The sequence below is a fragment of the Pezoporus flaviventris genome, unplaced genomic scaffold (assembly GCF_033815535.1).
Source record: "Pezoporus flaviventris isolate CSIRO_AGI_PZ_B2104156 unplaced genomic scaffold, CSIRO_AGI_Pfla_v1 ptg000001l, whole genome shotgun sequence".
NCBI classification, from domain to species: domain Eukaryota; kingdom Metazoa; phylum Chordata; class Aves; order Psittaciformes; family Psittacidae; genus Pezoporus; species Pezoporus flaviventris.
The window spans coordinates 11,877,687-11,892,893 of NW_026892549.1; the positions used below are offsets into that span (position 1 = coordinate 11,877,687).

At 39.8% G+C, this 15,207-nt stretch overlaps 1 protein-coding gene across 1 annotated transcript in view; it reads right to left on the bottom strand.

Annotated features, from left to right (window-relative positions):
- LRP1B (LDL receptor related protein 1B) overlaps positions 1 to 15,207 on the bottom strand; it is a 794,792-nt gene that overhangs the window by 217,073 nt on the left and 562,512 nt on the right. The window contains exons 27-30 of the mRNA XM_061444942.1: positions 12,140 to 12,271; positions 10,819 to 11,046; positions 3,024 to 3,198; positions 2,622 to 2,716 (exon numbers count right to left, since the gene is read on the bottom strand). Coding sequence (XP_061300926.1) covers positions 2,622 to 2,716; positions 3,024 to 3,198; positions 10,819 to 11,046; positions 12,140 to 12,271 — 630 coding nt within the window. The remainder of the gene's footprint in view (positions 1 to 2,621; positions 2,717 to 3,023; positions 3,199 to 10,818; positions 11,047 to 12,139; positions 12,272 to 15,207) is intronic.

Here is a 15,207-nt window from a genome sequence, read left to right on the forward strand (position 1 = left end):
TACACTGAGGTTCCAATATTGAAGCTACAAATGTAATGAGATTTTAGCTTTCACTACCAGATAATTGAGTTTGATATTTTAATTTGGTGCATCCCTGAAATTCAAGGAAATGACTCTTGATAGAATTTATTGTATACTTATTGATTAAATGACGTATGTTCCTCTAACTTTATTTTTACCTGTGAAAATGTTCTCTAAAAAGCAGTGGAAGCTTAAGGAAACAGTATGTTCCCAGAACATTAAAGATGGGGTTCATTCTTACTACCTAAATCAATTAAATGTGGGACACTGCTATTACAGCTTAGATGGGTTATAGGGACAATATATAGATTTTTTTTTTCATGTTTCTTACCTTAGTGACTTAAGAAAGGGACTTTTAAGTGTTTATGGCTAATTATATTTCAGGTGAAAAAAAAATGCTCAGAATTGGGAATTTATTTCTCTGCTAAATGCACATATATACCTAAGAAATAACTAAATAAATTTCTTTTTAAAAAAAAAAAAGTAGTTTTAAGATGAAAATTTCAAGAGCCAGCCTCAAGAAGATTTTTGGTTCACATCTGCAATGATTTTGTTTGTAGACTATGCTATAAATTCAAAAGAAAGTAATATTCAAATAGACATCCAAGAAAATGAAACGAGAACAGCTAAAAGAGCAAATAGGACTGCGCTATAACCATTAGCAAAACAGAAACTCTGAGCTTGTTAAGAAGAAAGGATTAAACCCTGTATTTTTTAAAAAAAGGGGAAAAAAAATAAAGAAAACACCCCCCCCCCAAAACCAACAAATCCAAAGAACACCATCCCTGACTATAACTGAATAGTAGCTGAGACAGTAATTCACTTAGAAGTTATTTATCTAAGCTATTTTAAAGCTTACTATAGCCATTTCCTTAAAAAGAAAAAAAGAATAAAAAAACCAAACAAACCAAAAAACACAGAATCATAGAATAGAATCATAGAATAGTTAGGGTTGGAAAGAACCTTAAGATCATCAAGTTCCAACCACCCTGCCATGGGCAGGGACACCTCACACTAAACCATATTATCCAAGGGCCTTGTCCAACCTGGTCTTGAACACCACCAGGGATGGAGCATTCACAACCTCCCTGGGCAACCCATTCCACTGCCTCACCACCCTTACAGGAAAGAATTTCTTCCTTATATTGAATTAAACTTCCCCTGTTTAAGTCTTAACCCGTTAGCCCTTGTCCTGTCACTACAGTCCCTAATGATGAGTCCTTCTCCAGCACCCTTGTAGGCCCCCTTCAGATACTGGAAGGCTACTATGAGGTCTCCACACAGCCTTCTCTTCTCCAGGCTGAACAGCCCCAACTTTCTCAGCCTGTCTTCATATGGGAGGTGCTCCAGTCCCCTGATCATCCTCGTGGCCCTTCTCTGGACTTGTTCCAACAGTTCCATGTCCTTTTTATGTTGAGGACACCAGAACTGCACACAATACTCCAGGTGAGTTCTCACGAGAGCAGAGAAAAAGGGCAGGATCAGCTCCTTCTACCTGCTGGTCACGCTCCTTTTGATGCAGCCCAGGATACGGTTGGCTTTCTGGGCTGCAAGCGCACACTGCCAGCTCATGTTCATCTTCTCATTGACCAGCACCCCCAAGTCCTTCTCCACAGGGCTGCTTTGAATCTCTTCTTTGCCCAACCTGTAGCTGTGCCTGGGACTGCTAAACGAAACCAAACAACAACAACAAAAAAAAACACCTAAGTATGCAGCCTAATGGAACTAGAGTGTCTAGTTTCTTTTTTACACAATCTATATGTTTTGGTATTTGAGCCTTTTAGAACATTTCTATAAAATTCTTTGAATTTAGCATCTAAAATGCACGCTTTGTTCCTGTTCTGTCAAATTTATTGAATTGTCATTTTTGCTTCTGCTTGCTCAACACGTTTAGTTCTGAAAACCTGTAAATGCTTTGAAATGTAATAATTTTATTGATGGGATATTAATAACGCAGGAACAACTGACATAACCACTTTAACCCTCTAAAAAAAGAAATTACAAAGAGATCTGAACCAAAAATAAATAAATAGTAATAAGTGCATACAGATCTGTTTTGGTTTTGTGTTTTCTTTTTCCCCAGAAAGTGCCATTATTTATCATCAATTATATTCCCAAGTATACTAAAACTGAGGCTAAGTTATATATTTCAACCACTGCTTTTTTCTGTATGTGAAAAATTAAGAGCCAAATTACCTTTTGATCACGCAGCTGATATCCTGGTGAGGAAGGCTCTACATTTCCAAAGTATTCTCTCACACATATCCAGAACTTATTAAACCCTCTACATTATTTTACCCATGATCTAAAGATTGAGAAATACAGATGGGTTCTCCTTCACTTTCAGTCTACTGTAGTCCTAGAAGTTAATGATGTTAGACTTAACTCACTACAGTAGATAACAATAAGAATGGTCAAAAGATACCTTAAATTGTGAAACTGAAATGTACATTACATGTTTTTCATGTCTTTAAGCCTGTTCTTCTCACTGTTGTATAGTACACAAAAAAACCATCATAATATACTTAAGTAGCATTGAAAGATAATGACCATAATCAAGCACTATCAAATAAAAAAGCAAGAGCAAAAAAGGTATTTACCAACAGGATCTTTTTGGTTCTGAAAAAGAATTTTGCTGTTGCTGCCATCCATGTTTGCCATGTTAATTGTGTTACCATCCGTCCAGTAGAGTTTCCTGAAGAAGAAAATGAACATATTTAAAATGTTGCTCTGTGTACAGTTTTTTTAATGCAACAGTAGTGAAAACATTTGTCAGTTTAGAAGAAGGCAAAATATTCACCTAATTATTACATGACTTAATGAACAGTAATGTTTGGTAGAGAAAGTACTTAGTTAGGAACATCTCAGAAAAATCTTCCAAACACATGCATTTACTTTAAGTTTGAAAGAAAAAAGAATGGGCAAACTCAAAATCTGAACAAAGAAGAAATCTTCTGATGAGCTTTAATGTAGTTTATTTATTAAATCCACAATTATCTTACCCTTTTACTGGGTGAACTGCAAGACACTGGGGTTTATCTATCCCATGGATGATTGAAGTTTTCAAGGAACCATCTAAATGTGCCACATTAATTTGCGTTTCATCAAATTCTGAGCTAATCCAGTATAAATTACGTGATATCCAATCCACTGCAAGACCTCTGATACTCTGAATATCTGCAAAAAATCAAAGCAGTTCTTCTGATTTTCCTTCTGGATTATTCTCAGTTTTGGAGAAAAAAAACCCACAATAATTTATTTTACAGTTTCTAACAATATTGCACAATATTCTGCTTAGATGTACTTATAAACTGGTTGTCAAAATTAATAATTATTCTTTTTCTTTTTGGGCTGATACTTTTAAAATAAGAACATAAAAACTTCACTGAAGATTCAGAAAATCATCCATAAATACTTTGTTAAAAATTAGCATAAAACCTATTTCCCCAAAATAACAATCAGACACTGACTGCAGTGTATTTTTGTACTTTGGAAAGCATCTGTTACTCAGTGCACTATTAAAAAGTGTGGTTTGTGGTGTTATAAGGGTTGATGATGAATTTGTTACCTGAAATAGCAAAACATGAGTAAGGTATGATTAATTTAGTAGCTTCACAGGTGTCTTCATATGTGATGGCTTTCCTTAGCAAGATACTGATTAAAAAATGTTAATGCATATTAATATCTGTCTTAAATCCTGGGTATAAATTTACTGCACAAGATCTATATACCAACACGTCACTCTGCCTTGGCGTACGTAGCTGTGGTTCATATTGGCCATTGTAGACAAAGAAACAGGCCAAGGGTTTTTAATGATTTCATTCTAGTTCATATTTTTTACACTGCCACTTTGTCAACTTCATGTGGCTACTTTGACTACCAGAATAATTGTCATTGAAAAGCTATCATGGAAGTAGCTAAGGCCTGACTTGCACATACATAAGGTCAAATGGTGACTGGGCATTAGGAAGTTAGGATGTCGACTTTAGAGAATGCAACAGAGAACACTGAATACATAACCTTGACCCACTTTAAACCAATACCCTGCTTTTTGGGGTATTTTGGTTGCAGCAACAAGAAAACAAGAATTTCACACTCATAAAAAGATTAAAGTATGACTGGCATCTTTATGACACTGGCATAAGACTTCATCCAAGGAGAATCCTGCTAATATGTACTTACAAAGCTTCTTATGCTCTTATAAAGAGGTGTAAAAATATAACTAAGCAAACAAATTTATGCACAAGTAGTCTTTATAATGTTTTGATGTGCCAGAAGATCATAATTTTGCAAGTTTTATATTTAGTAAGTTACAACTGGCACAACCTTCCCACCCAAACCTCCACCACTGAAGCTACTATAACAAAATTAATATGAATGATGATAAACAGAAACAGCCACTCATAGTATGTTTCTTCATGTTTCATTTTCTTGATAAGTTTTGTGATTTTACACCCTATATTTTATATAGGGAAAAAAACTTCTCCTACCATTCTAAAACACAACTTTCCCTCTTTTGGGCATCTCGATGTAAAGAGCATATCTAAAAGGAACTCTAGACCTTTGTCGTGGTTTAATTCCAGTCAATAACTCAGATCCACATAGCCGCTCACTCACTCCCCCCGCTTCTTCCCCCCTTGCTTCTGGAGGAATGGGGAGGAGAACTCAAAGAACTTGACTCCCATGGGTTGAGATATGAACAGCCCAGTAACTAAGGTATAACACAAAACCACTACTGCTACAACCAATAATAATAATGATGAGAGAAATAACAAGGGAAGAGAATACAACTGCTCATCACCTCCGACTGATACCCAGCCTGACCCGAGCAGTGATCTAACCCTTTGGGGTAACTGCCCCCAGTTTATATAGTGGGCATGACATGCTGTGGTATGGAATGCCTCTTTGGTTAGTTTGGGTCAGGTGTCCTGTCTCTGCTTCCTCCTGGCTTCCCCTCCTCCCTGGCAGAGCGTGAGACTCAGAAAGTCCTTGGTCAGAGTAAACATTATTGAGCAGCCACTAAAAACATCAGTGTTATCAGTGCTGTTCCCAGGCTGAAAGTCAAAACTACAGCACTGCACCAGCTACTAAGAAGGAGAAAAATGACTGCTACTGCTGAACCCTGGACAACCTTCTTCTTGTTACTGGTATTAAAAAATGTTTCCATTTGTTAATAAAGTTGCCTCTGAGATAGCAGGGGAAAAGATAAAAAAAGATACCCAAAGAAATAAATTCATCAATCCACACAGCCATGTGGGGATACTGGCCATATTTGTCCAATGATTTCCCAAAATATGCTGATACAGAACAAATCTCTTCTAAAGCAGCACCAGGGGCAGAGCTTCAAATAATTTTCTGAAGTTCCCAAATAATCAACTACAGAAGTATTTTTTTTTTTTAATTTGTCCCCTGTCCTGGGTTCAGCAGTAGCAGTCATGTTTTTTCCTTTGTGGTAGCTGGTGCAGTGCTGTGTTTTGACTTCCAGCCTGAGAACAGTGTTGGTGAAGCCGATGTTTTCGGTTGTTGCTAAGTGATGTTTACCCTGACCAAGGACTTTGTGAGGCTCATGCTCTGCCAGGGAGGAGGGGAAGCTGTGAGGAAGCAGAGATGGGGCGCCTGACCCAGGCTAGCCAGGGAGGTATTCCATACCACAGCACGTCATGCCCGGGGTGGGGGGTAACTGGGAGTTACCCGGAAGGACACGGGCTTCCGGGTGGAACTCGTTTTCTTGGCCGGTGGTATCGTATTCTCTTCCCTTGTTATTTTCCCTCATCATTGTTGTAGTTGATAGTAGCGGTGGTGATTTGTGTTGTACATTGGTTGCTGGATTGTTCTTGTCTCAACCCGTAGGAGTTGCGCTCTTTCGATCCTCCTCCCCGTTCCTCCGGGAGCGGGGAAGGGGAGAGCCCCAGTGCAGGGGGAGGACACGGATCTCGATTGTTGTCAGCTCAGCACCACTCACTGGGAGTGAGTGAACAAGTTACCTGACTGGGTTTAAACCACGACAGTTCTTTTTGGCGCCCATCGTGGGGCTCGAGGGGTTGAGATAGGAACAGATCTGACTGGATTGATAGTCACTCATCACAATGCTGATTTATTGGCTCTCAAGGTTGTTCCTCTTGATCTCACAGTTTCAGTATATCGTATCTTATGTCCATCCGGTATTGGCTGTATTAGTGTTTTTCAAGTGTGGGGCTTGGGCTAAGGTTTTTGTCCCATTGTACTTTATGGTAATGACTTGTAATACAATAGAATCATTGATCATGAAACTGATCTGGCTTATGTTCCCAGTGTGGTCACCACCTTTATACTTTGGGAGGTATATGATGGAGGTGCTTTGCAATTACACATCTTTTTTCTCCTTCTCAGGTGCTCAACCTGTGAAGGAGACATCCTTTTACCCTCCCAGTCAAAGTCATGAATAACCTGGGCAATAGTGTCCATTGTTAAGTCCACCCCTCGATCACGGGCCCATCTATATGTTGCATCTCTGCCCTGATGGCCTGAAGTGTCATGGGCCCACCGGGCCAAAAATAATTCACCTTTATGTTGCCAATCTAAGTCCATCTGAGCCACTTCAATCTTAGCCGCTTTATCCACTTGTTGGTTGTTCTGGTGTTCCTCAGTGGCCCGACTCTTGGGTACATGGGCATCTACATGACGTACCTTCACCACCAGGTTCTGCACCCGGGCAGCAATATCTTTCCACAGTGCAGCAGCCCAGATGGGTTTACCTCTGCGTTGCCAGTTGCTCTGCTTCCATTGCTTCAACCACCCCCACAGGGCATTTGCCACCCTCCATGAGTCAGTATAGAGATAAAGTACTGGCCACTTTTCTCGTTCAGCAAAGTCCAGGGCCAGCTGGATGGCTTTCACCTTGGCAAACTGACTCGGTTCAGCCTCTCCTTCAGCAGTTTCTGCAACTTGTCGTCCAGGACTCCATACAGCTGCCTTCCATCTCCGATGCTTTCCCACAATACGGCAAGAGCCATCAGTAAACAAGGCATACTGCTTTTCACTTTCTGACAGTTTATTATATGGTGGGGCCTCTTCAGCGCGCACCACCTCCTCCTTTGGCGACATTCCAAATCTTTGCCCTCTGGCCAGTCCATGATGACTTCTAGAATGCCTGGACGACTGGGATTTCCTATTCGAGTTCGTTGTGTAATTAGTGCAGCCCATTTACTCCATGTAGCATCAGTTGCATGATGTGTAGAGGAGACCCTGCCTTTGAACATCCAGCCCAGCACGGGCAACCGGGGTGCCAGAAGGAGCTGTGCTTCAGTGCCAATCACTTCCGAAGCAGCTCGAACCCCTTCATAGGCTGCCAGTATCTCTTTCTCAGTTGGGGTATAGCTGGCCTCAGATCCATTATATCTCTGACTCCAAAAGCCGAGGGGTCGACCTCGAGTCTCCCCTGGAGCTTTCTGCCAGAGGCTCCAGGTAGGACCGTTCTCCCCAGCTGCAGTGTACAGTACATTTTTTACATCTGGCCCGGTCCGGACTGGTCCAAGGGCTACTGCATGAACTATCTCGCGTTTAATTTGCTCAAAGGCTTGTTGTTGCTCAGGGCCCCATTTAAAATCATTCTTCTTCCGGGTCACATGATAGAGAGGGCTTACAATCGAACTGTAATTTGGGATGTGCATTCTCCAGAACCCCACTGCACCCAAGAAAGCTTGTGTTTCTTTCTTATTAGTTGGTGGAGACATTGCTGTTATCTTGTTGATCACATCTGTGGGGATCTGTCTACGTCCATCTTGCCATTTTATTCCCAAAAATTGAATCTCCTGTGCAGGTCCCTTGACCTTACTCCGTTTTATGGCAAAACCGGCTTTCAGCAGGATTTGGATTATTTTCCTCCCTTTCTCAAAGACTTCTTCTGCTGTATCGCCCCACACAATAATGTCATCAATGTATTGCAGATGTTCTGGAGCTTGCCCCTGTTCCAGTGCAGTCTGGATCAGTCCATGGCAAATGGTAGGGCTGTGTTTCCACCCCTGGGGCAGTCGGTTCCAAGTGAACTGGACACCCCTCCAAGTAAAAGCAAACTGTGGCCTGCACTCTGCTGCCAAAGGAATGGAGAAAAATGCATTGGCCATATCAATCGTGGCATACCACTTGGCTGCCTTTGACTCTAGTTCATATTGAAGTTCTAGCATGTCCGGTACAGCAGCACTCAATGGTGGTGTGACTTCATTCAGGCCACAATAGTCTACTGTTAGTCTCCATTCTCCATTAGACTTTCGCACTGGCCATATGGGGCTATTAAAGGGTGAGCGGGTCCTGCTGATCACCCCCTGACTCTCCAGTCTACGGATCAGCTGATGGATGGGAATCAGGGAGTCTCGGTTGGTGCGATATTGCCGCCGGTGCACTGTTGCAGTCGCAATTGGCACTTGTTGTTCTTCAACTTTCAGCAACCCCACAGCAGAGGGATCTTCTGAGAGACCAGGCAAGGTGGACAGCTGCTCAATTTCCTTAGTCTCCAAAGCAGCAATACCACAAGCCCACCGGTACCCTTTTGGGTCTTTGAAGTACCCTCTCTTGAGGTAGTCTATGCCGAGGATGCATGGAGCCTCTGGACCAGTCACAATAGGGTGCTTTTGCCATTCCCTCCCAGTCAGGCTGATTTCAGCCTCCAGCACAGTCAACTCTTGGGATCCTCCTGTTATTCCAGAAATATAGATGGGTTCTGTGATCGAGGGGTGGACTTAACAATGGACACTATTGCCCAGGTTATTCATGAGTGTGAAACATGTGCTGCAATTAAACAAGCCAAGCGGTTAAAGCCTCTTTGGTATGGAGGACGATGGTTGAAGTATAAATATGGGGAGGCCTGGCAGATTGACTATATCACACTGCCACCAACCCGCCAAGGCAAGCGCCATGTGCTTACCATGGTGGAAGCAACCACTGGGTGGCTGGAAACATACGCTTTGCCCCATGCCACTGCCCAGAACACCATCCTGGGCCTTGAGAAACAGATTTTGTGGCAACACGGCACCCCAGAGAGAATCAAGTCAGACAATGGGACTCATTTCCGGAATAACCTTATAGATATTTGGGCCAAAGAGCATGGCATTGAGTGGGTATATTACATCCCCTACCATGCACCAGCCTCTGGGAAAATCGAACGGTACAATGGGCTGTTAAAAACTACACTGAGAGCAATGGGTGGGGGAACTTTCAAGCATTGGGATACACACTTACCAAAGGCCACCTGGTTGGTCAACACCAGAGGATCTGCCAACAGGGCTGGCCCAGCCCAGTCAGAACTTTTACATATTGTAGAGGGGGACAAAGTTCCCGTGGTGCATATGAAGAATTTGCTGGGGAAGACAGTCTGGGTTATTCCTGCTTCAGGTAAAGGCAAACCCACTCGTGGGATTGCTTTTGCTCAGGGACCTGGATATACTTGGTGGGTAATGCGGGAAGATGGGGAAGTCCGATGTATACCTCAAGGGGATTTGATTTTAGGGAAAAACAGCCAGTGAACTCAATTGTATGCTGTTGCCTGCTGTGTAATGCTTTTATAGCCCATCAACTAGATGTCTCCAGGTCACCAGCGACTGGCCCTGACTTCCCTCCAGCCATCAACCCAACAGAAAATGAACTTTGAACATCATGGACCGAATGGACTCGGCAGCATTATAGGGATTGATCCATGCACTAAGAAAATGATCTTTTCCTCTTGGTCTGTATGTATATGGATGTATATATGTGGGAGAGCGATGGTGTATTGAAAATGTGGGATCTGAGCACAACGTGAATGGTATGGAATAAGGGGTGGATAATGTCCTGGGTTCAGCAGTAGCAGTCATGTTTTTTCCTTTGTGGTAGCTGGTGCAGTGCTGTGTTTTGACTTCCAGCCTGAGAACAGTGTTGGTGAAGCCGATGTTTTCGGTTGTTGCTAAGTGATGTTTACCCTGACCAAGGACTCTGTGAGGCTCATGATCTGCCAGGGAGGAGGGGAAGCTGTGAGGAAGCAGAGATGGGGCGCCTGACCCAGGCTAGCCAGGGAGGTATTCCATACCACAGCACGTCATGCCTGGGGTGGGGGGTAACTGGGAGTTACCCGGAAGGACACGGGCTTCCGGGTGGAACTCGTTTTCTTGGCCGGTGGTATCGTATTCTCTTCCCTTGTTATTTTCCCTTATCATTGTTGTAGTTGATAATAGCGGTGGTGATTTGTGTTGTACATTGGTTGCTGGACTGTTCTTGTCTCAACCCGTAGGAGTTGCACTCTTTCGATCCTCCTCCCCGTTCCTCCGGGAGCGGGGAAGGGGAGAGCCCCGGTGGGGGGGGGGACACGGATCTCGATTGTTGTCAGCTCAGCACCACTCACTGGGAGTGAGTGAAAGAGTTACTTGACTGGGTTTAAACCACAACATCCCCAAATTCAGAAAAGGTCTGATCTTACAGAACTGATGTAAGAAATCCACATGAAAATCTTCAGTGCAAAGCTACATCAGGATATTGTTATTTTTCTGGTTTTAATCTTTTTTTGTTTCTACCTAACCCAGAAGACATTATTTCTATTGTTTACTACACATCTTAATGTTGTATAAAAGCAACATTACAATTACCTCCAAATGTACTTAAATAAAAATGGATTATGAATCAATAAGAGGAACTAGAATCTTGAACAAAGGCGTGCTTTCTTACTGTTTAGATCAATTATACACTACCAGTGAAAGGTACACCTAACAAGAACTTACATGCTCATATTTTAGAATATTTATAAACACGTTTACCTATAATGGATTATTTTTATTTAAATGTTAAGTTACTTACCTCTTGAAATAATGGTTTCTAAGCCAGTCCCATTAATGAAGGCACGTTTGATGGTCTGTGTTTTCACATCAGTCCAGTATAAGCGTTCCTCAAGCGCATCAAAATCTATGACTGTCACATCATCAATGTCAGGAACAGTGAAGGCTGTGATGAAGTTGAAGTATGGGTTTTCTATGTCGACCCCTCTTATTTCTGAATGCCTTGCATAGAGAAGAAATTTCTTCCTTTCTGTTAGAAAAAGGTAAACATCACTCCTCATCCTCTTCATAACTTTGCTAACAGAAGTCTACATTATTTGAGATCACTTGACAAATACATAAATAAAGTTTATATGAATGATTTAACATTTCTGAAAAACCTAAAGCCTTGTGACACTTGAGAAATAAAGTATGTTACAGAGTATAAAAATCACAGGAAAATACATTAATTCTGCATAAGGGGCATGTTACTACACCACTTAATCAATATGGCCTTGTGAATGCCTACACAAAAATGTTAAAAATTGTATTCTAAAAATTTTACCCCACTTATCCCAATGAAAAAAATAAATTACTGTTTAACTTGCACATCATAACAGATATTAATATACGGTATCTCAGGAGAACAAAGTATCACTAGAACACAGAAGTTTTGCAAACAACAAAACTGAGGAGAAATGTCCTAACATATGTGTAAGCAGTGAAATGCACAGAGGCTGGAAATTTTTTCCCTACAATAGCCTTGATACAGCATTGATACAGCTTTTTTTTATTGCTTTTTTTAATTTCCTAAACATTATTAATCAACACTGCAAAAAGTTATGTAGTACAAGGTTTTACAGATAATAGACCATTATTTGACAGTTCAAGGGCTTTTATAATTTAAAAACTGTTTATTGAAATTTTTCATAAAACTCCCCTGCAAGGCTGCATGTCTAATATTTACTCTTTATTTCATTTTCTTAATCCTTGAAAATGAAACTAAGACAACTTTAGAAGAATAGGTAGAGATCTAAGTTAGTAAGTACCTTATTGTTATTCAGCTTACCTGACTCATCATTGCCTGATGACACACTTTAAAGTATAAATCTTTCTGTTTTACAGAGATAAGTTTTACTAATATATCATACACATAAACAATAGAAAAAAATGGTTGCAGTAATAAATACCAAAGCTCCACACACCTCATATTAGAGTAAGTTACCAATTCTCAAGTGGATGTCCCTCTAAAATATATCATTAAAATGCACTGTATAGATTGTTTTTAAGATTATGTATTTTAATTTGTCCAGTTCAAAATTCTAAAATCAATACAATTGTCAGACTTTAGGAGGAAAACTTACCGTAACAAGTTTTTTTGTCTAAAGATAGTTTCATTAGATGTGGACAGGCACATGCAGCGCTTCTATTGTAACTGATCAGACACATGTGAGAACATGGACCTCTGCCCTCATTAGCAGAACATGGATTGGGAGCTAAAATTGAATAACAAAACACACAAAATATAAAAACAATTTTCTGAAACTAGGGTTTGTCAAACTAGCATATGCTACATGGGTGAGAAAGCAGTGAAAGTTCTGTTTGACAATAAACCCAACCTTACTGATTAACTGAGCTCATGCTCTATAATCACTTTTTCTAGGCCAATATTCAACTGTTGTCCAAGCATTTTTTTTTTCGTTAGGATGGCCACAAAATTTATCATCATAACTTCCTGAAGCCTCTAGATAAAATTTCCCAGAACGATATTAATTTTGAAGTATTTTTATAACATTTAAATGTAAAGAACTGTACACACCTAACCAGGACACATGGGGAAAAATGTTAATATGGAACATTTCCAATTTTTTGCAAAAAAAAAATTCTCCTAAGTGTAGCGTTGTTCAAGTAGCTTCCTGTAGTTCACTGATTGAACAGTATGTGCTAAAACTGCTTTAAAGAGCAGAAAGCAAACTGACCAGAGAAGACTTATTACTCTTACAAAACTTGGAAACCATTATCTTCTTTCATTATATACACCGTTCCAGAGCACTTCTGAAGAGACATTCCGGGCATAAACAGAAAGTAATGTTGATTTTTCCACTTAGCAAAAGAAAACTTAGAAAATTAACAGTGATGAAAAGGGAAGTGGGAATGACTGACTCATAAAGAGAAACGTATAATTAACAAAATCAATTAGTTTAGAATATATTATTCCAATGCTGTGCTAGCCTGCAATATAAGTAATTAGATAACTAGAGAAATCCAATGTATGAATTTCTTTGCCATATAAATTTAGCTCAAACGCAAGCACTAAAATATTAAGACAAAGTCAGGGTTTGCTTTATTGAACCATTTCTTTTTCATCAGTGCATGCCTCCTTAAATTTATCCAACAACTCCTGAATCCTTTAACTACTTCCTAGTCTGGCCAGTGCAACAGGAATAATGAAACTTTCAAAACCTTGGATAAATAGGTTAATGAAATTCTATCCAGCATCTTCCATCATTCTATTAAAAATTCACAGTCTTTTACAGATTTTTGTAAATTCATTCCATTTGTTGCTTTCAAACACTTGCAGCACTGGAGGCCATGCTACACTCTTGCAGCCTTTGTGGTCTCTCCTGTTATTCAAACATTTATTACAAAGAAGAACCCCGTACCCTGTCTGTCAGCTCTTCTAAACCTCTGACAAAAAAAATACCTTATTATTCTTATGTGATGCCTATATTTGATTTTGTCTTTTCCAAAATTTACAATAGAGAAATGTTTACTTAACATCATCACTTTTCTTGTATATGTAGTAACAATGTGAAAAAATCTGGGGTGATGTCTTTTAATATGTTCACAACTATCCCTATGAACTACACATAAAAAAGGAACATAACTTAGGGTTTTAACAATATTGTGAAGGGGATCATAGAATCATTTAGGTTGTAAGGGATCTCAGCTCATCTAGTGATTCAACCTCCTGCATTGTTCAGCATTCTCAACACTGGTGTCAAGTGATTTAAATTTTAGTCATACATTTTGTGAAACTGCATTTCCTTCAATTCATTTACCAATACAAAACCGTAATTTCAGTGGAACCTCAACCTTTTTATATGCATTCAACCGTCTGTGGCAAGGATCTACTTAGGGACTAAGAATTATAATCTCCTGTCTTCCTGTGATAAGAGTGCATAATGTTCTTCTCTACAGAAGTTGCTATTTCAGTATAGCATTCAAATAGAAGTACATACAGAAAAAATGCTGGTTAATGATTGTGTGAAAGAAAGAGTTGTGGTTAAAGCTTGCTACAAGCATCATTAAGAGGAGACAGTAAAATTTGTCTACTCTGTGTCCACATCACGATTCCTTTCATTAATCACAGAATATAAAACTAGTGGGAAAAAAAAAAAATGTTATAAATCAGATGTGTTTCTTTCCACACGCATGCACAATTTGAGAAGTAAACTACTCTAATCTAAAAAGTACTTATACCAGCACATATGTATATTCATATGTTCCATATTCATACCACTTTCACTAACAGCTAAGCCCATCCTTTACTTTCTAATAAAAACTAATCCTCTTGAAAGAAAATAGGTATGTCATTACTTTGACTCAGCTCTTTTTTCTTGTGTTAGATCTAACAGTTCCTTCTATTTCTAATGTGAATAACTACATAACCATTCCTTATTCACCTTCTCAACGCCATTTTATGATTTCACAGACCACCATCATACAGAAGCCTGTCTATAAGCTGTATTTCAAGAAGCATCAGCTTACCTGTCCTCATACAAGAGCCTTTCCCATACTCTTGATCAGCCTGTCAAGCTTCCTCAGTATCTTTTATATGATCTGTATACAGCACTCAAGATATGGGAGCAATATGGATTTATACAGCACCACAGTTCACTATCTGCGGTTCTCTACTCCTTTCCTAGTAATTTCCACTAATCTATGTTCCTTTTGATCATGGGAACCCACAGAACTGGCATTTTTACCAACTGGCTAGCCTTTTGCATTATTTAATTGTTTTCCACTGCTGATTGCTTTTCAATTTATTTCTCTTACAGTACTATGCACAGATACGCATATGCCACTCTTCGTCATCTTGTCCCCTCTTGACTGCTCTCTAAAAGATTATCTAAACAAAATATTTCTTTTTCTTGATCATTAACCCTTAAAGAACCTCTACAGACATTCTATCACCAGTTAAATGAACAGATACTCTGAGAATCTCTGAATATGCATTCACTGTGAACCAACTCATTCTCCCTGTTAACATTGAATCTGTCTCTTCTTGGCATCAGATTTTAGCTAGGCAATTTTTTAATCTTACACTGTAAAGGTGCACAACATGATTAAATTCAGCCTACACCTTCAAATATATGCACTACAGCTACATCAATATAAAACTTTTAAGTTGCTGACAATCTGTTCCTAC